Below are 24477 nucleotides of genomic sequence, written 5' to 3' on the forward strand. Positions count from 1 at the left end.
TGGCCAACCAGCGGACTAACGAAAGCCCTCTTAGTCCTTGGATGAATTTGTATTGACTGTATTTGGTCAAGTCGGCTCTGGAAGAAGAAGGCAGGGCAATAACGCGCCTGCGCAGAAAGGAGAGGGTGGCACCTTTGCCTAGTAGTGGCAATGCATGGAGTGAGCACCCCAAGACTGGAACTCTGTTGACTTTTGGTTTGCAGCATCCAGACCTGAAGCTTTCAGTCTTGAGTTCTAGTCTTGACTTTTATCCTGGAGCCTTGAATTCTAGCTTTGACCTGCAACCCCAAGACTGGAGGTCTAGCTTTGACCTAAAGTTTTGAAGCTTCAATTCTGATCCTTGGATTCTTTAACCTGTAACCCCAAGACTTTGACCTGCACTCTTGAGCCTTGAGATCTAATTTTGACCTGTGGCTAGGAGACCAAGACTGGAACTCTGGTTTTGACCTTTGTTTTGCAAATTACGGACTTGAACTCTAGCTTTGATCTGATGCCTTGAGCCTCCAATTCTGGTTTTGACCTTCAATTTTCAGTCTCCGGACTTGAACTCTAGCTTTGATCTGACGCCTTCAGCCTTTAACTCTGGTTTCGACCTTTGATTGGCAGCCTCCAAACTCGAGCTTTGTGTTTGTCGTCTCTCTGGGACCACTCCTTGGAAGGACCTGCAGCAAAGGGCCCCTTCGACCTTGCTGCTGAGCCACTCCATGCTCCAGGAAAAGCATGTCCGAAGCCTTGGAGGATGCACCGGCCCCGCCACTTCCCCCGATGCTGCCCCCTCCACCCCCTCTTCTTTCGCCCCCCGCCACTGGGCTGCAAGGACCACAACTTCTGAAAGCTGCCTTGGAACAAACTGATCCTGGGGACCATGATGGGATTCATGAGCTCCTGAAGCGCAGGAAAGCCAGGTGGGAAGCTCTCAGAGGTCCCCAGCTAAACTAGGCAGGTGATGGTCCCTCCTAGATACAGGCCAGAACTTGGAAAACATTTTTTTAGTATAATATATGAATATATTTTGTATTCTAAAACTCAAAATATTGAAGATAACTGATACATTAATGTTTCTAAATCATAATAGAAATGTACAGTAGAGTCTCACTTATCCAAGCTAAACGGGCCGGCAGAATGTTGGATAAGCGAATATGTTGGATAATAAGGAGGGATTAAGGAAAAGCCTATTAAACATCAAATTAGGTTATGATTTTACAAATTAAGCACCCAAACATCATGTTATACATCAAATTTGACAGAAAAAGTGTTCAATACGCAGTAATGCTATGTAGTAATTACTGTATTTACAAATTTACCACCAAAATATAATGATGTTTTGAAAACATTGACTACAAAAATGCGTTGGATAATCCAGAATGTTGGATAAGCGAATGTTGGATAAGTGAGACTCTACTGTATATAATTTCAATTATGTGGATATATATATACGGATTCCTTACTTAGGCGATCCCTCGTTGTCTGAATATTATTGTCCAAGTCTTGGTGGTGGATATGTAGGTGGCTTTGGAGACCTATTCTTGATCCGCATGTTCTTCCACAGTGAGGACATCGGATTCCAGGTGGAAGGCGGTCCTGGTCAGGGTTAGCTTGACACGCCTTCCTCTTGGCACGTTTCTCACTTTCACCCTCCATTCATGTGTCTTCAAATTCTACAACACTGCTGGTCACAGCTGACATCCAGTCAGAGCGCTCAAGGTCCAGGGTTTCCCAATTCTCAGTGTCTATGCTACAGTTTTTAAGGTTAGCTTTAAGCCCATTTTTAAATTTCTTTTCCTGTCCACCAGCATTCTGTTTTCTGTTCTTGAGTTGGGAGTAGAGTAACTGCTTTGGGAGATGGTGATCAGGCATTCGGACAACATGGCCAGCCCAGTGGAGTTGATGGCGTAGGAGCATTGGCCTTTGCTTCTTCCAGCACGCTGACATTTGTCCACCTGTCTTCCCAAGAGATTTGCAGGTGTTGTGATGGAGTCTTCAAGTAGAGATCCTACTAGTTGTATTAGAAGAGGCAGGAAAACTGCTCGTGAGCAAGACTCTGATAAGGAGCAACAAAGGAAGAGAATCCAGGAAATACTTATGAAGCCCTCTGATGATGATACCTTTGAGGGTTTTCATAGAATCATAGAATAGTAGAGTTGGAAGATACCTCATGGGCCATCTAGTCCAACCCCCTGCCAAGAAGCAGGAAATCGCATTCAAAGCACCCCCAACAGATGGCCATCCAGCCTCTGTTTAAAAGCCTCCAAAGAAGGAGCCTCCACCACAGTCTGGGGGAGAGAGTTCCACTGCCGAACAGCCCTCACAGTGAGGAAGTTCTTCCTAATGTTCAGGTGGAATCTCCTTTCCTGTAGTTTGAAGCCATTGTTCCATTGTGTCCTAGTCTGCAGGGCAGCAGAAAACAAGCTTGCTCCCTCCTCCCTATGGCTTCCCCTCACATATTTGTACATGGCTATCATGTCTCCTCTCAGCCTTCTCTTCTGCAGGCTAAACATGCCCAGTTCTTTAAGCCTCTCCTCATGGGGCTTGTTCTCCAGACCTTTGATCATTTTAGTTGCCCTCCTCTGGACACTCTCCAGCTTGTCAACATCTCCCTTCAACTGTGGTGCCCAAAATTGGACACAGTATTCCAGGTGTGGTCTGACCAAGGCAGAGTAGAGGGGGAGCATGACTTCCCTGGATCTAGATGCTATTCCCCTATTTATGCAGGCCAGAATCCCGTTGGCTTTCTTAGCAGCCGCATCACATTGCTGGCTCATGTTTAACTTGTTGTCCACAAGGACTCCAAGATCTTTTTCACATGTACTGCTGTCTAGCCAGGTGTCCCCCATTCTGTATCTTTGATTTCCATTTTTTCTGCCGAAGTGAAGTATCTTGCATTTGTCCCTGTTGAACTTCATTTTGTTAGTTTCGGCCCATCTCTCTAGTCTGTCAAGATCGTTTTGAATTCTGCTCCTTTCTTCTGGAGTGTTGGCTATCCCTCCCAGTTTGGTGTCATCTGCAAACTTGATGATCGTGCCTTCTAACCCTTCGTCTAAGTCATTAATAAAGATGTTGAACAGAACCGGGCCCAGGACAGAACCCTGCGGCACTCCACTCGTGACTTCTTTCCAAGATGAAGACGACGCATTGGTGAGCACCCTTTGGGTTCGTTCGCTTAGCCAATTACAGATCCACCTAACCGTAGTTTTGTCTAGCCCACATTTTACTAGTTTGTTTGCCAGAAGGTTGTGAGGGACTTTGTCGAAGGCCTTACTGAAATCCAGGTACGCTACATCTACGGCATTCCCTGTATCGACCCAACTCGTAACTCTGTCGAAAAAAGAGATCAGATTAGTCTGGCATGACTTGTTTTTGGTAAATCCGTGTTGACTATTAGCAATGACTGCATCTGTTTCTAAGTGTTTGCAGACCACTTCCTTAATGATCTTTTCCAGAATCTTGCCTGGTATCGACGTGAGGCTGACCGGACGGTAATTGTTTGGGTCGTTCTTTTTTCCCTTCTTGAAGATAGGGACCACATTCGCCCTCCTCCAATCTGCTGGGACTTCTCCCGTTCTCCAAGAACCCTCAAATATGATCGTCAGTGGTTCTGAAATAACTTCCGCTAGTTCCTTCAGTACTCTTGGATGTAGTTGATCTGGCCCTGGCGACTTGAATTCGTTTAGAGTGGCCAGGTGTTCCTGGACAACTTGTTTCTCTATTTGGGGTTGGATTTCCCCAAATCCTTCGTCCATTTTGAAGGGGATTGTGGGACTGGGAGTCAGGAGGATGGGATGTCAGGCTCTGGGAGTGTGGTGATGGATTGGACTAAGGTTCAGGAGATCTGGGAGATTCTTGAGGAACCCACAAGCAGTGGTACATTTGAGGGATGGCACGGAGAAGATACAGATGGATCCTGGGTTTGGATAGAAGGTGGTCTGGCTGGAGAGATCGTAGAAGGGCTGCAGCTGGAGGTGGGGCGTTGGGTGACTCCAGCTCTGATGAGGATTTGCAGCAACCAGCTGTGGATGGGGCGTTGGTGTCAGCTCACTACAGCCGCTCCTGAATGAACACACGAGACTCTCTGTGATATCACCAGAAACTTTACTGCAGGAAACATAAACATCAGAAAAGCCAAGAATGGGAGGCTCCGGCCAACCATCCTTTATATACCCTCCCCCTCATTTGAAAAGTCTCTTCCCGCTCAGCAAAACCCAGCGCAGATTCCCCGCCAAGTCCAGCAGCCGTTTCTTCTCCGAGTCCTGAGACGCAGGTGTCTTATCAATGTCAGTGACCCTGAAACTCAGAGCCACATCCAGGCTCTAGTAGCAGGGTTCTGACATGGCGTCCTCCTCCCCTTCGTCCTGGAAGGAAAAGATTTAACACAACTATTGTTCTCCGCTGTCCAGAGTTCCTTTGTACTTTTTTAACAGGCTGCAATGGAATACCGGGTGTACCTTTCCTAGGTCCTTGGGTAGCCTCAGCTGATAGGTCACTTCGTTTATTCTTTTCGCCACCCTGAACGGCCCTATATAGCGTGGAGCCAATTTCTTAGATGGGAACCCCAATTTCAGGTTTTTTGTGCTTAGCCAAACCAGATCTCCTTCGCCCAATTTGTCTCCCTCTCGGCGCCTACGATCTGCAAAGAGCTTGTACTTCTTTTGCGTTTCCCGCAATGCCTCCACCACGTTCTGCCACCCTTGCTTAATTTTAGCCGGCCATTCCTTGTCGGTCTGGCCCTCTCCTTCCTTCCACTCGGGTAGCCTGGGGAAAGGTGCCACCTCCTGTCCGTATACTATTTCGAATGGGGCACGACCTGTGGCCGAATGTACGGCCCCGTTAAATGCCATCTCAGCAAACGGCAGAAGGTCTGACCAATTGTCCTGTCTATAATTGGTGTACATCCTCAAGAATTGGCACAGTGTTTGTTGGGTACGTTCGACCCCCCCGTTGGTCGCGGGATGAAAGGCCGAGCTCAGGTTCCTTTCTGCTCCTAACAGCTGTAAGAATTTTCCCCAAAATTTTGCAGTGAATTGGACTCCCCGGTCGCTAATTATTTTGTCGGGGCACCCATGTAGGCGATATACATGCTTTACATACAAATCCGCAAGCTTTTCAGCCGAGGGGAGTTTTGGCAGGGCCACAAAGTGCGCCTGTTTTGAGAATAGGTCCAATATTGTCCAAATGTATCTGTGGCCTCTGCTGGGGGGTAGTTCGCCTACAAAATCCATTGCCACGCATTCCCATGGCCTCATGGGCTCCACCACCTTCTGCAATAGCCCCTGGGGCTTCCCAGGTGGTGTTTTGCCCTCTGCACATAATTCACACTGCGTGACGTACCCCCTGGCGTCTTTCCTCATTCCGGGCCACCAGCATTGTTTGGCCAACAGTTTAATAGTCCTGGTAGGGCCTAGATGACCTGCACCCTTGTTATCGTGGCATTTCCTTAACATTTCTTGTCTCAAACATTTAGGAATATACAATTTCTTATTAACAAACACCAAATCCCCACACAGTTCTCCCTGTTCTTTGTTCGTTTGTAACCATTCGTCCATTCCATATGCTCGCTTCAACTCTCCCTCCCATACTTCTCCTCCCCCCGTGGAAATGGCAGTACGTTTGTTTTCTTTGGCCGCTTGTGCTCGAGTCAGTACTGCCAGGCCCCATTGCTTATCTAGGAAAAGGCTCCCCTCAGATTCCTGAATTCCTCCCCCGTGCTGAGGCATCCGAGAGAGAGCGTCAGCGAGTATGTTGTGTTTCCCCTGGAAGAACTTGAGTCTGAAATCAAAACAGCTGAAATATTGGGCCCATCTAATCTGCTTCGCTTATAGTTTGCGAGGGGATCTCAGATATTGTAAATTTTTATGATCAGACCACACCTCAAACGGTATTCCACTCCCTTCCAGAAAGTGTCTCCAGCACTCTAGTGCTTTCAGAATCGCTAAGGCTTCCCTCTCCCAAATCGGCCAGTTTTTTTCTGTATCACTAAACTTTTTTGACAGATAGCCACATGGCTTCAGGTTCCCCCCCTCGTCTTTCTGCAGCAGGACTGCCCCATATGCCCGGTCTGACGCATCGCAATGTATTACAAAGGTCTTAGACATATCAGGGTGCTGTAGGACAGGCTCCTCAGTAAAACGCTTTTTTAGGGCTTCGAAAGCTTCCTGGCATTCTATTGTCCAGGTCAGTTTGGCCCCAGGGGCCTTCACTTTGGCTGTTTCTCCCCTGCCTTTAGTCTTTAAAAAATCAGTTAATGGCAAAGTGAGGCACGCAAAGTCCTTGATAAGTGTTCTATAGAAGTTTGCGAACCCCAGGAAGGATTGCAGCTGCTTCCGTGTTCTGGGGGCTTCCCACCCCCTTACGTCTTCCACCTTCGCAGGGTCCATCGCCACTCCCTGGGATGAAATCCTATACCCCAGAAAGTCTATCTGGTCTTTATTGAACTCGCACTTGGCAAGTTTCGCATACAGTTTCGCTTCCCTCAACTTTTGTAGGACTTCCCTGACTAGTTCTACGTGTTGCTCCTTGGTCCGAGACATTATCAATATATCATCTAAAAAAATAAAAACTCCCTTGTACAATAATGGATGCAACACTTCGTTGATTAATTGCATGAACGCGGCCCCTCCCCCGCATAAACCGAATGGGAGCACACAATAATTGAATAATCCGAAGGCGCAGGAGAAGGCCGTCTTCCACCTGTCCTCTGGGTTGATCTGCAATTTATGGTAAGCCTCAATTAAATCCAATTTAGTGAATATCTGCCCCTCCGATAACTGGGCGATCAAGTCCTTCACTAAGGGTAGAGGGTATTTATTTACAGTACTGATTGCATTCAGGCCTCTGTAGTCAATGCAGAGCCTCAGCGTTTGGTCCTTTTTCCGCCTAAACAACACAGGTGCCCCTAAAGGGGAATTCGAAGGTTCTATGAAACCCCTCGCTAGGTTTTTATCAATGTACTTTCTCAGTTCCTCCTTTTCCCTAGCCGACATCGGGTATATCTTTGCCTTGGGAAGCTCTACTCCTGGGACTAGCTCTATTTTCACTTCAACCCTCCGCTTCGGTGGGAAATTGTCTGCTTCCTTCTCGTCAAAAACGTCCACAAAATCACGATACTCTGGGAGTAATTTATCTGCCAGTTCTGCTATTCTGATAGAGTCTTCCTCCCCCCTTTTTCCCGGCTCCCTCTCGACTTCCTGGCTCCCTTCTTCCAAACTCATCCCAAAAATCATGCTCTTATCCTCCCAGTTGATTTGCGGGTTGGCCTGCCCCAGCCACGGCATGCCTAGTATAACATTATAGTTGGCTATTTGTGATATCACAAATGACACCTTTCCTTCCCAACTCCCTATCTTACACTTTACATCTTCGGCACTGTGCCTAGCTAACGATCCTGATGCTGTGGATCCGTCCAACTGCGAAAATGCTATTGGGGATTCTAGGCTCGTTCTTTCGCATCCCAATCCCCCAGCTAATTCAGGGGAAATGATGTTCCTGGAACATCCACAATCCACAAACGCTTTGCATGTTGCTTGTTTGCTGCCATTTTCAAGCTGAATGGGGACCACTATCATAGCTTTGTCCTGACTTACCAACCCCCCCCGAATGGTCCCTCATCGGTGGTTCTTCCTCGGCGCGTTTTCCTGCCACGGCTCTTGGTTTGGGCGGGCCTCCGCCTTCCCCTTTTCTCTGCCAGCACTCGGCAGCCCTGTGGCCCAACCGGCCGCACACGAAGCAGCCACTCCTGCTGGCGCTCATGTTCCCTCTCGGCTCCGCTCTCCTCCCGGTTGGGGTTGATCCCTCCTTCCAGCTCCCCTTTTTCATCTGCGGCTGTTGCTGTAGCCCTCCTCGGTGCCTCCTCACCTGGGCCAGCGATGTCTCGACGCGCCCCGCCAGCTGAATCCATCCGTGCAGTGTGTCAGGCTCATCACGGTGCACAGCCCAGGAGAGGATCTCCCGCCTGAGCCCCTCTTTGAAGAGTTCCATCTTTGTCACTGCAGACCATTCCGGCACCTTTTCGGCGAGGCATTGGAATTCCTCCGCATACTCAGATACCGACCTCTGCCCCTGGGAGACGGTCTTCAACTTCTCCCTCGCCCGGATTTGCTCCAATGGATCTCGGAAACGGGTCTCCAGGGCCCCCATAAAGCGTTGGACTGACCCCAGACATGGGTCACGCCGCGCGTGCAGCTGAATGTACCAGCTAGCCGCTCCCCTCTTCAACACTGCACCAATGGCCCGGATCCGGCTGAATTCCGTTCTAAAAGTGTGAGCATTGTCCTCCATATAGCCCCTCACCGTGGTAAGGAAAAAATCCAGTTCAGAGGACTCTCCCCCAAACTCGATCCTTAGCACCTCTCGTCTCGGTAGGGGTCCCTGTGGCGGCAATCCCCAATCCTCCGCCCGTTGCAAGCCCCCCTGCGGACCAGTGGGCCCCGCTGCTGTTTCTCTTGGCCCTGTGCCACGCCCGGCATTCGCCAGGGGCACTAGGGTCTCAGCTGGGAGCGTAGCCGGGATTCTCGGAGGCTTTTCCCCTTCGTCGTCACTCTCCTCCACCCGCGTCAGGCTTGTTTGGGTCTTGGGCCGGGCGCCGGGCTCCTTTCGCATTTCCCTTCCCTTCGGTGCTGGGAGGTCTGCAAAGCCCTGGCTGCTTCCCACGCTCATGTCCCACATTGAGCCAGCCCGAAGTTCCCTTCCTCTCTCTGGCTCCGCCAAAAACGCCAGGCGCTCCATCGCCCTCGGCATTACTGCCAGGGTGGTCTCCATCGCCGACATCCTCTCCTCCAGAAACACCATCCTTTGTGGGGCTGGGGAAGGTAAATCTTCCTCTCCTCCGGTGCTGTCTCCCTGCACCACTCCACGCCTCTGGGTTACCCCATTCGGCTGGGCATAAGCGGTGGATGACGCCAGGGCCGCCAGCTGGTGGAACTCAGCGTCCGGCTCGGGAGTGGCCCTTCCCGACCTTCCTCCTCCTGCGCTCAAGAGCTCTTCATCCTCCACTTGCATGTTGCACCTCACCGCTACAGCGGGATGGTGTCCGTATTCTTGGCTTAGTGCCAGCTCACTACAGCCGCTCCTGAATGAACACACGATATCTCTGTGATATCACCAGAAACTTTACTGCAGGAAACATAAACATCAGAAAAGCCAAGAATGGGAGGCTCCGGCCAACCATCCTTTATATACCCTCCCCCTCATTTGAAAAGTCTCTTCCCGCTCAGCAAAACCCCGCACAGATTCCGCGCCAAGTCCAGCAGCCGTTTCTTCTCCGAGTCCTGAGACGCAGGTGTCTTATCAATGTCAGTGACCCTGAAACTCAGAGCCACATCCAGGCTCTAGTAGCAGGGTTCTGACAGTTGGCTGGCTCAAGTTCAGAGGAGGACTTGTAGATAAAAGTAAGTTTGTTGCTAATGTAACTTTGCAATCGGCAAGGTGTTTTGTTGGGCACTTTTCGGGATCTCTGTTTCAGAAGACGTGTTTGGAAGACTGCTTTGGGATGTAAGTGTTAACCTGGTTTTTTAGTGTCAACGGGGGCTGGCATTGTGTGGGTTTGCACTGGATTGTTTGATGTTGGTTTTATGCATTAGCTGCCGGCTTGCCTCCGTCACTTTGGCTCTTTGTGTTTACCTTGGACTGGAATTCGGTGACTGTGACTTCTTCCTGACGACCTGGACTGGAATTCGGTGACTGTGACTTCTCCCTGATGACTTGGACTGGTACTCCATGCCTGTGACTTGTCCCTAACGACGCGGACCGGACATTTGCAGCTGTGACTTCTCCTTTACAACGTGGTTATGCTTTAGCAACGTTTTGGGGCATTGTGTGTCCGTTGGTCACTGTGGGTTACTGCTGGTAGCTTTCCTGTGTTTGTTTAGCTCCAACCAGCAGGTGGTGCGAGTTTCCAGCTTTTTCAACTAAGTTTGTTTTAATCTGGATTATTTTCCAGGATAATCCAGATTATATCCCAAGTTTGGGTCTTTTGAGTTCTTTTTGGACATTGTTACTTCACACTGAAGAGAAAGTGTTTTGAGCCTCCTTTTTGTTGTTTCTTAGGCTCTTTTGTGTTGTTTTTGCAATAAACTGAGTTGTTTATATTGGCTGGCGTCTGACTAGTAACAGCAGGATTTTTCGAATACAACGCTGATGGAATTGTTCCAGGAGTTGATTGTGGCGTCTGTAGACAGTCCACATTTTGCAGGCATATAACAGGGGTTTTGCCTTGTTTTTATTTGTGTTGCACTTTGAAATGATCACATGACTGGTCAAACAAATAAATTATCATCATCATCATCATCATATAACAGGGTTGGGAGGATAATAGCTTTATGAACAAGCACCATGGTACAGATATCCCGATCCTCAAACATTTCAGTGTTCCTGTTGACTTTTGTGGAGAGGTGGCTGCCAAAGTAGCAGAAATTGTCAACTTTTTCTAACATTAAATCATTAAGCTGTATTTCTGGCATTGCAGGGGGATTGGCTGATGACTGCTGGAAGAGCACTTTGGTTTTCTCGTTGTTTAATGAGAGGCCGAGCTTTTTAATAGCCCTGTATCCTTCTGCGTAAAATTATTGATCAGGATCTGCTTTGAGGAACTGCATAACTCCACACACTTCTCAGAATTTCAAGAAGTGCTAGATGCTCTCTCTCTCCTCCTATTCTATTTCCTTCTCTCCGTTTCAGCTTTTGGCTTGACAAAGAAAAAGGAACTGTGTATATAATACTGTTAGCAACCACAATTTGGCTAGCAGTATCTAATTTAAATATGTTAATTGCAAAAGTGTTACCTTCCCCTAGAATATGTTTGTTTTTCAGTGTGTTCTTTTTTCCCTTTGGATCTTCCATGTGCATCTACCTGCCTTTACTCACCACTCCAGAGGCAGATGAGATAGTTTCCTGAGTCATTCCTCCTAAGAGTTTGGAGATGAGAGCTTTATTAATTATGCAGGAGAAGCAAAGTGCTGCTAATGTTGGTTTCTCTCTCTCCTTATTTTCCAGCTTCAGTGAGCATTTAAAGTGGCTTCTTTTCAACAACCCTGTGCCTTCCTTAATCCAGGAGGGTCCCCAGTGAGTACTGAATTTTCATCTTTACTTTAAAGTTAGAAATACGTGGGGAATAGTTTTGAATTCTTCAAATGACGCATCTTGCGGAAAGTCTTATTGAAATGAAAAGCATGGGACTTCATACCGCTCTCTGCTTTCCTCTTGCAGGTGTGGTCTGGTTGCCCTATGGATGGCTGGTGCCTTGCTTTCTCTGCCCAGAGCGGTTTCTTTCGGGAGAATTGTGCAGGTGGCTTTGGAAAGAGGCTATACGGCTCAGGGGGAAATGTTCTCAGGTTTGTAATTGAGGAGGGGCAGTGAATATAGTAATCCATCCTGCAGACATGCCCAGATGGTGGTCATCTTTGGCTTTCAGAGCTAAATCTGACAACCTTTCTCCTGCCAGATCATACAAATGATGAAATGCATGTATTTTGGCCTGCAGTTTGCTTATTTTACACACAAGGCATGTACCTTTTGCATGTCCCTAGGAATAAATGGGAAATAGTTGGTAGAACATTTATTTTATCACTTTTGTATCACCTTTCCCTGTGTCCTCTCCCTGGTTCAGCGGCTGACATGGCCAAATTGGCTGGGGAGGTGTTTCCTTGCCAAACGGAGCTGCTGTCGGGAAAGCTGGAGGGAGAGAACCGCGAAAGGATCCTTCGACATCTAAGTGCTGGCTTCCCTGTGCTCATCCCGTATCCTTGGAATCTGGTTGAATACAGGGTATCGGGGAGGTGATTTGTTCATGTTTCAGAAGAATTGAGGAGTAATTAAGAAGTTTGGCTTTCCCTTTTCAAGCAGAACTGTTGAACCAGAGTCATGGAGTTAGAAGCTCTCTGTCTGAGTGGAGAGTTGGTAGGAATGTACTTAGTCTGAGTACAAATTCAAATTACAAACATATAAGATTATATCAGAACTAAAATATGTTCCATGGCCTCACCGTTACTACACAGTTGCAATGAGAGCGACTGGTCTCGCAAAACTCTCTTATAGTGCCAAGGCAATGGGGATGTTGGGAGGGGAGAGGCTGACTACCCACGAAAGGTGCGACAATAAGCCTCCTGACTGCTGCTTCTCCTCCTCCGTCCCTCTGAGCAGAGCCATTCCATGTAGTGCCTGGAAGCGGGTCGCCTTGGTATCTTAGTTTTTAGGCCTGTTCCTGGGGTTATTTGGGGTTCCGATTCAGAAAATTGCATTGGATAGACCACACCAGCTCTAGATTATTAAATCTGTGGGCAAGCAGATGGCAACTACTGGATGGCATATGTTTGTATCAGAAACTAGAGCTGATGTGGTCTATCCAATGCAGTTTTCTGAATCAGACCAAAATAACCAAACTGAATCTAAAGTTGACCAAAAACTGACTTGTAACCCTTTTGGTACTAATGTTGGAGAATGGTCCCTAGTCAAAAAAAGGTTGGGAACCACTGAATTATATGAACACTATGCTGATGCATAGGTATATACCAGGCATGGGCAAACCTATAAGATTATCACTTATATGATAATTTTAATTTTTTTGTGTGTCAGGAGCAACCTGAGTCGCTTCTGGTGTGAGAGAATTGGCCGTCTGCAAGGACGTTGCCCAGGTGACACCAGGAGGTTTTGATGTTTTTACCATCCTTGTGGGAGGCTTCTCTCATGTCCCCACATGGAGCTGGAGCTGATAGAGGGAGCTCATCTGCGCTCTCCCCCGGTGGGATTCGAACCTGGCAGCCTTCAGGTCAGCAACTCAACCTTCAGGTTACAAGGCTTTACGCCATTATGCCACCGGGGGCTCCTTATCTATATATATAAATGAGTGATGGCATCATGGCAACCGACAAAACAACAAAATTCGAAATTTGACAACACAACCCATCATCCACGCCTCTAGGTTGATACAACAAAAAGAAAAGAAAAATAAAGTCCTAATTAGAGGGAAAGGAATAATTGTTTTTATCCAATTGCTGCCAGTTACAGGGCTAATCTCTGCCCACTTGGTCTCCTAGCAACCAACTCAGCCGAGGGGACAGGCAGACCTAGGCCTCTCTTAGGCCTCTTCCACAGATTATCTAATTTGCACTGGATTATATGGCAGTGTAAACTCAAGGCCCTTCCACACAGCTATATAACCCATTTATAATCTTATATTATCTGCTTTGCACTGGATTATCTTGACTCCACACTACCATATAATCCACTTCAGTGCATTTTATACAGCTGTGAAGAAGGGGCCTCATATAATCCAGTTCTCAGCAGATGATATAAGATTATCAATATACAGTAGAGTCTCACTTATCCAACATAAACAGACCGGCAGGATAAGTGAATATGTTGGATAATAAGGGATTCAGGAAAAGCCGATTAAACATGAAATTAGGTAATCGTTATACAAATTAAGCACCAAAACATCATATTATACAACAAATTTGACAGAAAAAGTAGTTCCATGCGCAGTAATGCTATGTAGTAATTACAGTAGAGTCTCACTTACCCAACACTCGTTATCCAACGTTCTGGATTATCCAACGCATTTTTGTAGTCAATGTTTTCAATATATAATGATATTTTGGTGCTAAATTCGTAAATACAGTAATTACTACATAGCATTACTGCGTATTGAACTACTTTTTCTGTCAAATTTGTTGTCTAACATGATATTTTGTTTTCTTTGTAAAATCATAACCTAATTCGATGTTTAATAGGCTTTTCCTTAATCCCTCCTTTTTATCCAACATATTCGCTTATCCAACATTCTGCTGGCCCGTTTATGTTGGATAAGTGAGACTCTACTGTATTTACAAATTTACCACTAAAATATCACAATGAATTTAAAATACTGACTACAAAAACATTGATTATGAAAAGGCAGACTGCGTTGGATAATCCAGAACATTGTATAAGCGAATGTTGGATAAGTGAGATTCTACTTTAATATGAAATAATTACTGGGATAGAATAATGCAGAACAATATAATCTCTAAAACCAGGACAGTAAATAAAGAGCAACACTCTGAAAGCAGTGAAATTGGAAATTCCACAAAGGAAACAATCAGGGCCAGCTAACACCTCCTAAGAAAGGATTCTTCCAGAAAGGAAGCTGAGAAGGGAGTGAAGCACTGCATATTACCAAAGCCATTATTATTACAGTAGAGTCTCACTTATCCAACACTCGCTTATCCAACGTTCTGGATTATCCAACACATTTTTGTAGTCAATGTTTTCAATATATTGTGATGTTTTGGTGCTTAATTTGTAAAATCATAACCTAATTTGATGTTTAATAGGCTTTTCCTTAATCCCTCCTTATTATCCAACATATTCACTTATCCAACGTTCTGCTGGCCTGTTTATGTTGGATAAGTGAGACTCTACTGTACTATCATTATTATTATTATTATTATTATTATTATTATTATTATTATTATTGTTATTATTATTGTGTTGCGGTCAACCCGTGAAAATGAATACAATCTGGCTCCAAGTATTCAAAAACACTAAAATCAGAATATATAAAAATTAATGTGGTATAATAAAACAGAACAATACAATCTCTAAAATCAGAACACTAAATAAAGAACAACACCCTGAAAACAGGGGAATTCCACACAGGAAACAATCAGGGCCAGCTAACACCTCCCAACAAAGTATTCCCATCATCAAAGTCTGTCAAATCCTCTGTTTTCTCAGGGCCACAGACAGTAGAAGCACATAAAATATCACAAAGAACACCACTCTGAAAACAAGGGAATTCCAGACAGGAAACAATCGGGGTCAGCTAACACCTCCCAACAAAAAATTCACTCAGGGAGGAAACAGCCAGGCTTTAAAGCTGCAAGGCCATTACACCCTAATCATTTTCCCTAATTGCAGCATTCATACTTGCCTCCAACAGACAAAAAAAAAAAACAATCAGAAATATTGTATATTCACAACCTTTAGGAAATAATATCCCCTGATGGCACAGAGTGTTAAAGGGCTGAGCAGCTGAACTTCCGGACTGAAAGGCTGCAGGTTTGAATTGGGGGAGCGGAGAGAGCCCCCACTGTTAGCCCCAGCTTCTGCCAACCCAGAAGTTCAAAAACATGCAAATGTGAGTGCATCAATAGGTACTGCTCCGGCGGGAAGGTAACGCCGCTCCATGCAGTCATGCCACATGACCTTGGAGGAGTCTACGGACAACGCTGGCTCTTCGGCTTAGAAATGGAGATGAGCACCAACCTCCAGAGTCAGACACGACTGCACTTAATGTCAGTGGAAAACCTTTACCCTTTATCTTAACTACCACCTATTCCTCAATACTTTATTTCCCATAACACCAGACTTCGCCACAGCAACGAGTGGCCGGGCACAGCTAGTATATGATAAATGAGGGCCAGCATGGTGTAGTGACCTCTGAATTGCGACTCTAGAGACCAGGGTTTGATTCTATGGAACTCCTAGGCAATCCCCACTTTTTCAGCCCTAGAAACTCCATGATAGGTTTGCCTTAGCTGGAAATAACATGAAAGTATACCACTATAACAAGAAATAAATTACATTATTTTATATTTACCTTTTTAACATTCATTAAATACCTAGTTGTTCATTTACCTGGATAGACATTGAGGGAATTTGCCTTGTTCAACTATTTTAATGAAATGGAAATATATTTAGGTTCTGTCAATCTAGGGCCCCATCTACACTGCCATATAATACAGATTATCAAAAGGGATAATATAATAATAATAATAATAATAATAATAATAATAATAATAATAATAATAATAATAATAATAATTTTATTCTTATATCCCGCCCCATCTCCCCAAGGGGACTCGGGGCGGCTTACATGGGGCCATGCCCGGGTACAACAATACAAGTCAAATAAAAACATTAAACAAATCACCAAACAATAAAACTACAACATGATTAAAAACAGTCATAGAAAATCAATATACAAAATAATATTAAAATCACAATGTGGGTCAAAAGATCCAGGCCAAGGTGCAAAGCACTGTCGAATTATCAGGGAGGGATAATACACAGCAGGAGTAATACTTAAAGTGCTGAGTGAATCCTAATCCACATTATCTGCTTTGAATTGGATTATCTGAGTCTACACTGCCATATAATCCAGTTCAAAGCAGATAATCTGGATTTTACATGGCAGTGTAGAAGGAGCCTTGGTTGCCTGTTGATTCACATAGTGGTGATGATGAAATGTCTAGTGCAATAATTTTGTTGTTCCTATTTTACTGCAAAAAATTTTTTGTTTCTAATTAATATGCATTTAACATTGGAGGCATCGGAATCAAATGGGGGAATTGAAGTAAGTATTTTGGCACACTGACTCTGTAGTCCTGCTTCCAGGGTTCCTCTCCTTGACATTGTTGGACATATAGGACCAATTTAGTGCAGCATATGGAAGAATAGCTCTTCCCAAGAGGTATAATATGCCAAAGGCTACAATTCCTCCCTTTCCATTAGCACCAAGTATCTCTTAGTGCAGGCCTTAACATCTGACCCAGCTATGATGAAGACTTCAACCATGAACCCTGCTTCCGGGGCGGCCACAAGGCTCACTGGGCCATCGCTTCAGGTATATTGTGCTCTTGGCTGTGACTCTCAGAGAGGACTAGTAGAGATGGCTTCAGAACTGGCTATTCCATTTCTTCCTAAGCAATGAGTCTTTGGTGGGCTATCTTTCACTGGAGGTCTTTAAACAGGTTTGGAAGCCATTTCTCAGCAGTGTTTTAGCTGTGTGTTCCTATATGGCAAAAGGTTGTTCAGGGGACTCTCAACATCTGTTTGGTTCAACAGCCCTTTTGAATTATATACTCAAGTATCTGTGAAATAGTGGGAGGCTACAGCAAGGTATGTATGTAGCATCACCATAAGGTAAAGGTTTCCCCTGACATTAAGTCCAGTCGTGACCGACTCTGGGGGTTGGTGCTCATCTCCATTTCTAGGCCAAAGAGCCAGCGTTGTCCATAGACATCTCCAGGTCATGTGGCCGGCATGACAGCATGGAGCGCCGTTACCTTCCCGCCGGAGCAGTACCTATTGATCTACTCACATTTGCATGTTTTCGAACTGCTAGGTTGGCAGAAGCTGGGGCTAACAGCGGGCCCTCAGTCCGCTCCCAGGATTTGAACCTTTTGGTCTGCAAATTCAGCAGCTCAGTGCTTTAACACACTGTTCCAACAGGGGCCCCAGCATCAGCATAGTGTTCAGCAAAATCAAGCATTGCCTTTTGTGATTTAAAAAAAATCAAAATGTGGTTGGTTGGAACCACTGATGTAGAACTATGGATATAGAGGACCAATTGTACTAGATGGCCCTCAAGTCTGTTTCAACTGAATGCTTCTGTGAGATTACAGACAAATAAAATTATTTCTCCAGCACACAAAATATTAGCCACAAGGGGGTAGTAGTTCCCAGACTGAAACTTGAGACCTTGGACAGCTCCCTTGAGAGGCCTCTGCTGGCATCCTGGTCGTGACATATGGAAGTATTAAGTCCATAGCATGCCTGTGTCATGGGCTACATCAGGCATTGGCCAGCTTTGGCCCTCCCTCCAGGTGTTTTGGACCGGCGGTTAGGAATTGTGGGAGTTGAAGTCCAAAATACCTGGAGGGAGGGCCAAAGTTGGCCCTTGCCTGGGCTACATCCATACTTCGGAATTAATGCAATTTAAAACCACTTTAACTGCCATTGCTTAGAGCTGTTCAATCCTAGGAGGACGAGTATCTGGGGCAGCAAAATGCATTGATTCTACAATGTCATCTCTTGTTTATTTATTTTTGGCTTATCTTGAGCCTTCTGCAATGATCAACTTCACTTCAAACTTACGTTTTTGCTGCCATACCCTCCCCTTCATAGCCAGTATAGAACAGGCATGATTGGAGAGGTATCTGGCTATGTTCCCATAGCCAGGTATGAAGTTATGACTTCACGAAACCTCCCAAACATCCCGGTGGATCTCAGTGAAGGATGTCATCAGTCTATGCTTGCCTATTGGGACATAGTTGTATGTATGGTTCTCACTATGAATTCTTCATCGATTATTCAATTTTTTTATCGTGTCAGAAGCAGATTAATTATATACTGCAAGTCGCTTCTGGTGTGAGAAAAATCAGCGTCTATGAAGACATTGCCCAGGGAATGCCCGGATGTCTTGCCATTCTGTGGGAAGCTTCTTTCATGTCCCCGCATGGGAAGCTGGGGCTGTCGGATGGGAGCGCACCCCATATTGCGGATTCGAACTGTCAATTCTCAAGTCTTAAGTCAGCAGTTCAGCCGGCACAAGGGTTTAACCCATTGCAGCTCCCTATGACTATGGAGAAGGGGAGTTTCTTGCAGCAGAACAGTGAACCCAGGGGTGGTGAGATGAAAACCATAGAGTAGCTCAACCAGTGAAACCTTTACACTGTGCTCAGTAATGTAAAATCTTGGACAAGGTCTATCAAGGACTTTTCGTGTTTTGACCTGTTCTGGAGAAGACTACTTCTTTGACTTCAAAGGACCATTCTCTATTTATTTGAAGTGAAGTATTTACAAAACTATTTAAATGATTATCATTTGCAGGGTTTTTTTAATTGAAGTGCAGTTTGACACATTTCGAGAGCAAAATATCATTATTTAATTTCATAACATCGTTGCAAGCGGATCGAACTAGAAGTGGATTACCTTCCACCTACTGATCATCACATAAACATGTACACACAGACATTACAAAATGAGTATTCTGATGTCTATAATTACTGCAGGGTGTTACACATACACCCTGTTTTAATGCAACTTCATTGCTAGTAGCAGGAGTCAGAACAGTAGCTGGCATATTGAACACAGTAAAGTGGAGTCCAGCTAGGAAGGATGGCCTTGGCCAGAAGAACCAGTTAGGACTAAAGGCTGCCACTTGAGAAAAGAAGGATAACTTCATTAATGATCTACAACAATCCCAGGAGAAGGATGGTACAGTCAGCCACCCATGGATTCAACCATCCATGGCTTTAAAATATTGAAAAAAGAAATTTAAAAGGGTAGCCAAATGCCCACCTTATTAACCTTTAGGAAGGAACTAAAAACTTGGCTATTTAAGCAAGCCTTTGAGGATGGCTGGACTACACTGGAAACCATCAGACACAGGAATGCTGGTTAAATGGTGATATATACTTGGAGTGTTTTTATAGTATTGGTTTAAATTGCTCTGTTGCTGTGAATTTTAGCTTGTAGATTGGTTGTACAGGACAAATAGTTTGTAAACTGTTACTTTTTAATATTTATGGTATTTTAAATTGCATTAATGATAATGTTGTTGTTGTTTATCATATATGCTCATAATTTTGTATTACAATAGAGTCTCACTTATCCAACCTTTGCTCATCCAACATTCTGTATTATCCAACACAGTTTGCTTTTTAGTAGTCAGCTAGCTGTGCCAGGACACGCGTTGCTGTGGCCAAGTGTGGTGGTATGGGAAATAAAGTATTCAGGAATTGGTGGTAGTTAAGGTAAAGAGTAAAGGGTTATATAGCTCTGTGGAAGGGCCTTGAGTCTACACTGCCATATAATCCAGTTAAAATCTGATAATTTGTATTTTATAGGCAGTGGGGAAGAGGCCTAAGTGAAGCCTAACTCTGCCTGTTCCCTGGGCTGAGTGGGTTGCTAGGAGACCAAGTAGGCAGAGCTTGACCTTCTAACTGGCAGCAATTGGATAAAAACAATTATTCCTCTCCCTGTAATTAGGACTTTATTTTTCTTTTCTTTTTGTTGTATGAACGTAGAGACGTGAATGAGGGATTGTGCTGTCAATTTTCGAGGTTGAGGGGTGTTTAGTTTTGTTGTTTTGTCCTAGGCCGAAATTTCATTACCCTTTTATAGATAGATAGATAGATAGACAGACAGACAGACAGACAGACAGACAGACAGATGTTTTTGGTAGTCAATGTTTTCAATACATTGCAATTTTTAGTGCTAAATTCGTAAATCCAGTAATTACTACATAACATTACTGTGTATTGAACTGCTTTTTCTGTCAATGTGTTGTAAAACATGATGTTTTTGTGCTTAATTTGTAAAATCATAACGCAATTTGACGTTTAATAGGCTTTTTCTTAATCCCTCCTTATTATCCAACATTTTTGCTTAACCAACGTTCTGCCGACCTGTTTATGTTGGATAAGCAAGTCTCTACTGTATTACTTGTTGTAACCTGCCCAAGTCCCTTTGAAGCGGGGGGTGGAGTATACAAATAAAATTATTATTATTTTATTATGACACAGCAAACAAGATAGATATGCTGGATTTCATATCACAAAATCACAAGTCAAACACTTCCCAAGTGTCTAGGACTGTGTGATGTATTTTCGGATGATGCGCGCAGATCCCAGCAGGGTGGCCTTTTGCAGCTGGCAGATCGTAATTTTGTCAATGTCTATTGTTTCCAAATGCCGGCTGAGATCTTTTGGCACGGCACCCAATGTGCCCATCACCACCGGGACCACCTGCACTGGTTTCTGCCAGAGTCTTTGAAGTTCAATCTTGAGGTCCTGATAGCGGCTTTATTATTATCTGCCTTGATTTTTCACATTTGACATTAGCGACGACATGGACTTTGGTAACTATGGGGTGGTCCTGAGACTACATTTAAAACATTCAGTGTATTTCTGCAGAGGAGGGGTTGGACTAGATTGCTCTTGGGGTCCCTTCCAATTCTATGATTCTAATCTCATAGTCCTCAATTATTTTGCAGACATTTCTAATGACAGCTGCCTGCAGGTAACGTGTCTCTCTCGTGTTGTTTGCACAGGAGCTTTGCTTGGTCTGAAGCGTGGCTTCCAGCTCCCTCCTTGCCAGGAAGACAAAGAGATCCCGGGACTCTTCCACGCCAGCCCTTCTGCGTCGTCCTTCCCTTTGGATGCAGTGGCCGAAACATATTTGCTTTCCAAGCAGGGCAAGAGCTGCCGCTATCAGCTGTGGAGCTACACTCTGCTGCAAGAGAGCAATGCCCAGCTAACGGACTTCAGCCCCAAAAGGGCAGCGGATGGCAAGGTTTATATTGTGCCTGCAGGCGGTGTGCGGGAGGGGCTGTGTGGAAAGGCAGTGCTGCTGCGGCCTGGAGGATCAGAGATCCACAAGCCGCGCTGAATGGTCATCACTGGAAGGGTGAATGGGATGCTTTCCAAAGTTATGGACAACTGTGGCCTTAACAGGAGTTTGGATTGGTTTTTTTTAAGGACACAGAATTTTTAAGGCTACAGAATCATGTAAACCCCCCCCCCCCCCCCGAGTCCCTTCGGGGAGATGGAGGTGGGATATAAAAATAAAGTTGTTGTTATTATTATTATTATTATTGAGGACAGCAACTATGAGAAAAGTGGGATGGGATTGCCTTTTTGTAGGGTTTTAAAAAATAATTTGCTTTCAAGTTGTTTTCTGTCCTGTGTCAGCCCTAAGGTAAATCTCCCACAATGTTTCTTCAGCAAGATATGTTCAGAAGAGATTTCCTCTGAGAGTCTGAGTCGCTCAAGGTTACCCAGTAAGTTTCCACGGCCAAGCAAGGAATTTGAACCCTGGTCTGCCGGTGACCTAGTCCAACATGCAACCCATTACGCCACACTGTCTGCCTTTATTCCCCCTCAAGCACTGGGATGTGTCATTAAAGACATACCATTGAATTGGAATCATCCGTGCATGGTATTTCAAATGTCTGTATGGTAGCAATACGATCCTTTGCTCACTTACCCCAGCAGACTCAGCAGGGAAACTCCATGGTTGCTAGACAGGTTTTGTGATCATCTGGGAAGAAGAAATGTTGACGTCTCCTCTGCTTTTCCTTCCTTCTCAAAATAAAATAGACTGTCTCTCAACTCAAAAACGGTGTATGTTTTGTAAGAAGTTGAGAACAACTAGCTTGGGTACTTTTTAAAAAGTCATTTTTAAAAATTGTACAACAATGCATAAGGTTGTAGGTGAACTACAACTCTCATCATGCCAGGTTAACCTCGAGAAACTGCATCAGAACTTAGTTTGTTACATTGGGCAAGTTTGTTCTAGATGCATCATCAGTGGGGTTGAGTTAGCCATGCAAATTCTGTGTGCCTTTTAGTTCAGGTCCATCATCGGTGGAGGTCATAGTTTCTGTTTGTGGGTGAACTGCAACTCACAGAAAGGAATGCTAGTCCCCCCCCCCCCCCCCAAATCCTTCTAGTAATCAAATTTTGGCAGATCAGGTATGTGTGCCAAGTTTGGTCCAGATCCATCAGTGTTTGGGTTCACAGTGCTCTCTGGATGTAGTTGAACTACAACTCCCACAAATCAAAGTGAATTCCCCCCAAAGATCCTGGGATACAGGGCAGTGTAGATCCAGCCTAAGATCGAAATTGACCTGCCCGATGTCACTCAGTGGGTTTTGTGGCCGAGTGGGCGTTTGAATTTTGATAACCCATTGTGTGACCCTTGCGAAGTCACACACTCTCAGTAAACCCTCTAGTTGGGCCACCATAAGACTTGAAGACACACAAGAACTCACAGAGTCCTAGTTCAACACTCAGAGTGTTATACCAGAGTGGCTCAAAGGATGCTATATCTTGGATTCAATAGAGCAACCTGCCTTCGGTTCTCATTTAGGATAAGCATGCTCAAGTTAGCAAAACACCAGTTCCCTTCTCGCTTCATCCAAAAGTGTGGCAGATTCTACCTTTGGAAAGGAGACTCCAGCAAACCTACTGACCAGGAAGACTTGGCCCACTGTGTCCCCGAAACACTGTACCACGAATAGTAAATTCCACATAATGTGCAGATCATTGGGAAATGATTCTCGGCCAACACACATAAAACTGCCAGCGAGGACTTTAGGAATATCCTAAGGTTTTGACTTCCTCCCCACAAAGGAAGAATAAACAGCCATTCATTGTTACATTCCCAGAATAGCAAGGCGTCAGGAAAAAAAATGTCTGGAATTTCCTTTGGTTTCAAAGCCAGGCTTGTTTAAGGCCAATAATAAATAATGTGTTGGGTTTTTTTTTTAAAGAAGCTAAATCTAAGAAAGGAGGGAAATTTGGATGTTCTGCTGGGCTTTCGATTAAGCAGTTCACAAGATATTCGGCCCCAAACTATATCTACCAACAGCTCCCACACTTTATCCCTGGTCCTTCCTCCTATAGGTTCTGCGTTTTAAACAGACATTGCTTTTTTACTTCCAATTTATTATTGGCCCTTGCATTCTTGTCCACCAGCCCTGTTCTGGAATTCTATTACACAATTCCCTTCTCCCCAAATTTCAGTACCCATTACTGCTCAGAGTATTGGCTGTTGATGATGCTGTTTTTATGTTATTATCTTCTTGTAATGTCGTTGATTTTATTGAGATATGTTTTAATCTGTGTTTGGTTTTAATCTTTGTTGGATCGGGCTTGTCCCCATGTAAGCCACCCATAGTCTCCGGGGAGATTGAGGCCTTGCAGCTTCAAAGCCTGGCTGCTTTCTGAACAAAATCTGGCTACCAGTATTAAAAAACCCTCTAAAATCAGGACAGTATATAAAGAGCAAAACTCAGACAACAGGGGAATTCTAGAGAGAAAACAATCATGGCCAGCTAACACATCCCAACAAAGGATCCCCAGGCAGAAAGCAGCCAGGCTTTGAAGGTGCAAGTCCATTCAGTGCTAATCAAGGTGACCAACTGCAACATTCACACTTGCCTCAAACAGACAAGAGTTCCTTCTTCCACCCTGGACATTATGCCACAGATATATAAACCCCACTTGCGTAGTTTCCAACAGGCCCCACAACCTCTGAGAATGCCTGCTACAGATGTGGGCGAAATGTCAGGAGAGAATGCTTTTGGAACATGGCCATACAGCCTGGAAAACTCACTGCAACTAAGCCTTACTTTCCTTTTTATTTCTCTGGAGAAATGGTGTATATTTACAACATTGTAAACTTGGGCAATGCAAATTATGGCTGTCTCTTGGCATCATTCCTTCCATTTATAATCCGTATGTAATCCTTCAGGTTTGCTCCAGTGTGGAACAAAAAAAAATGATTACAAAATTTTGAATATTTAAGGTGTAATGGAAGTGATGGTAATCTTGTTGCTTTTGAGAATAGCCTATGTGTTTATTCCCAGAGCGCAAGAGTCCTTGCCCTTTGCCCAAGGATGAAAGGCTCCAAGAACGGCTCCTAATTTTATCAGATAGCGCCTTTCTGACCTAGAAGTTGTACTCCTTGGCATCTGTGGGGCCCATTGACGTCAGGCCCACCTTCCTCCCCATTTCCTTAGTCCTATTTCCAGCTCTCTCCCTCCGCAGCTGCTATTGTCCCATTCTTCTACCTTTCCTTGGCAGGCTGCCTGACCACGGCGGCAGGAAGCGAACATCTTTTGTGGCCGCCTTTAAAAATAGCTGTACCTTCCCTGTTCCCTCTGGAGTTTATTACCAGCATGACAGTGGTCTACCACACCTTCCCACAAGGGTTTAT

The 24477-nt window shown here is 44.9% G+C and overlaps 1 protein-coding gene across 1 annotated transcript; it reads left to right on the forward strand.

Annotated features, from left to right (window-relative positions):
• Positions 1–50: 50 nt before the first annotated feature.
• actmap (actin maturation protease) lies at positions 51–23916 on the forward strand. The gene is made up of 6 exons (XM_062962836.1): positions 51–905; positions 10984–11052; positions 11197–11321; positions 11597–11726; positions 16524–16594; positions 20807–23916. The coding sequence occupies exons 1-6, from the start codon at positions 721–723 to the stop codon at positions 21142–21144; spliced, it is 918 nt and encodes a 305-aa protein (XP_062818906.1). The 5' UTR covers positions 51–720; the 3' UTR covers positions 21145–23916.
• The last annotated feature ends 561 nt before the right edge of the window (positions 23917–24477 follow it).

The sequence above is a fragment of the Anolis carolinensis genome, unplaced genomic scaffold (genome assembly GCF_035594765.1).
Source record: "Anolis carolinensis isolate JA03-04 unplaced genomic scaffold, rAnoCar3.1.pri scaffold_10, whole genome shotgun sequence".
In the NCBI taxonomy this organism is placed as follows: domain Eukaryota; kingdom Metazoa; phylum Chordata; class Lepidosauria; order Squamata; family Dactyloidae; genus Anolis; species Anolis carolinensis.

Coding starts and splice junctions, on each gene's coding strand:
- actmap (XM_062962836.1), top strand. CDS start 721: ATGTCCGAAGCCTTGGAGGATGCACCGGCCCCGCCACTTCCCCCGATG. Junction 906..10,983: donor CTGAAGCGCAGGAAAGCCAG/GTGGGAAGCTCT, acceptor CTTATTTTCCAG/CTTCAGTGAGCATTTAAAGT. Junction 11,322..11,596: donor TCAGGGGGAAATGTTCTCAG/GTTTGTAATTGA, acceptor TCCCTGGTTCAG/CGGCTGACATGGCCAAATTG.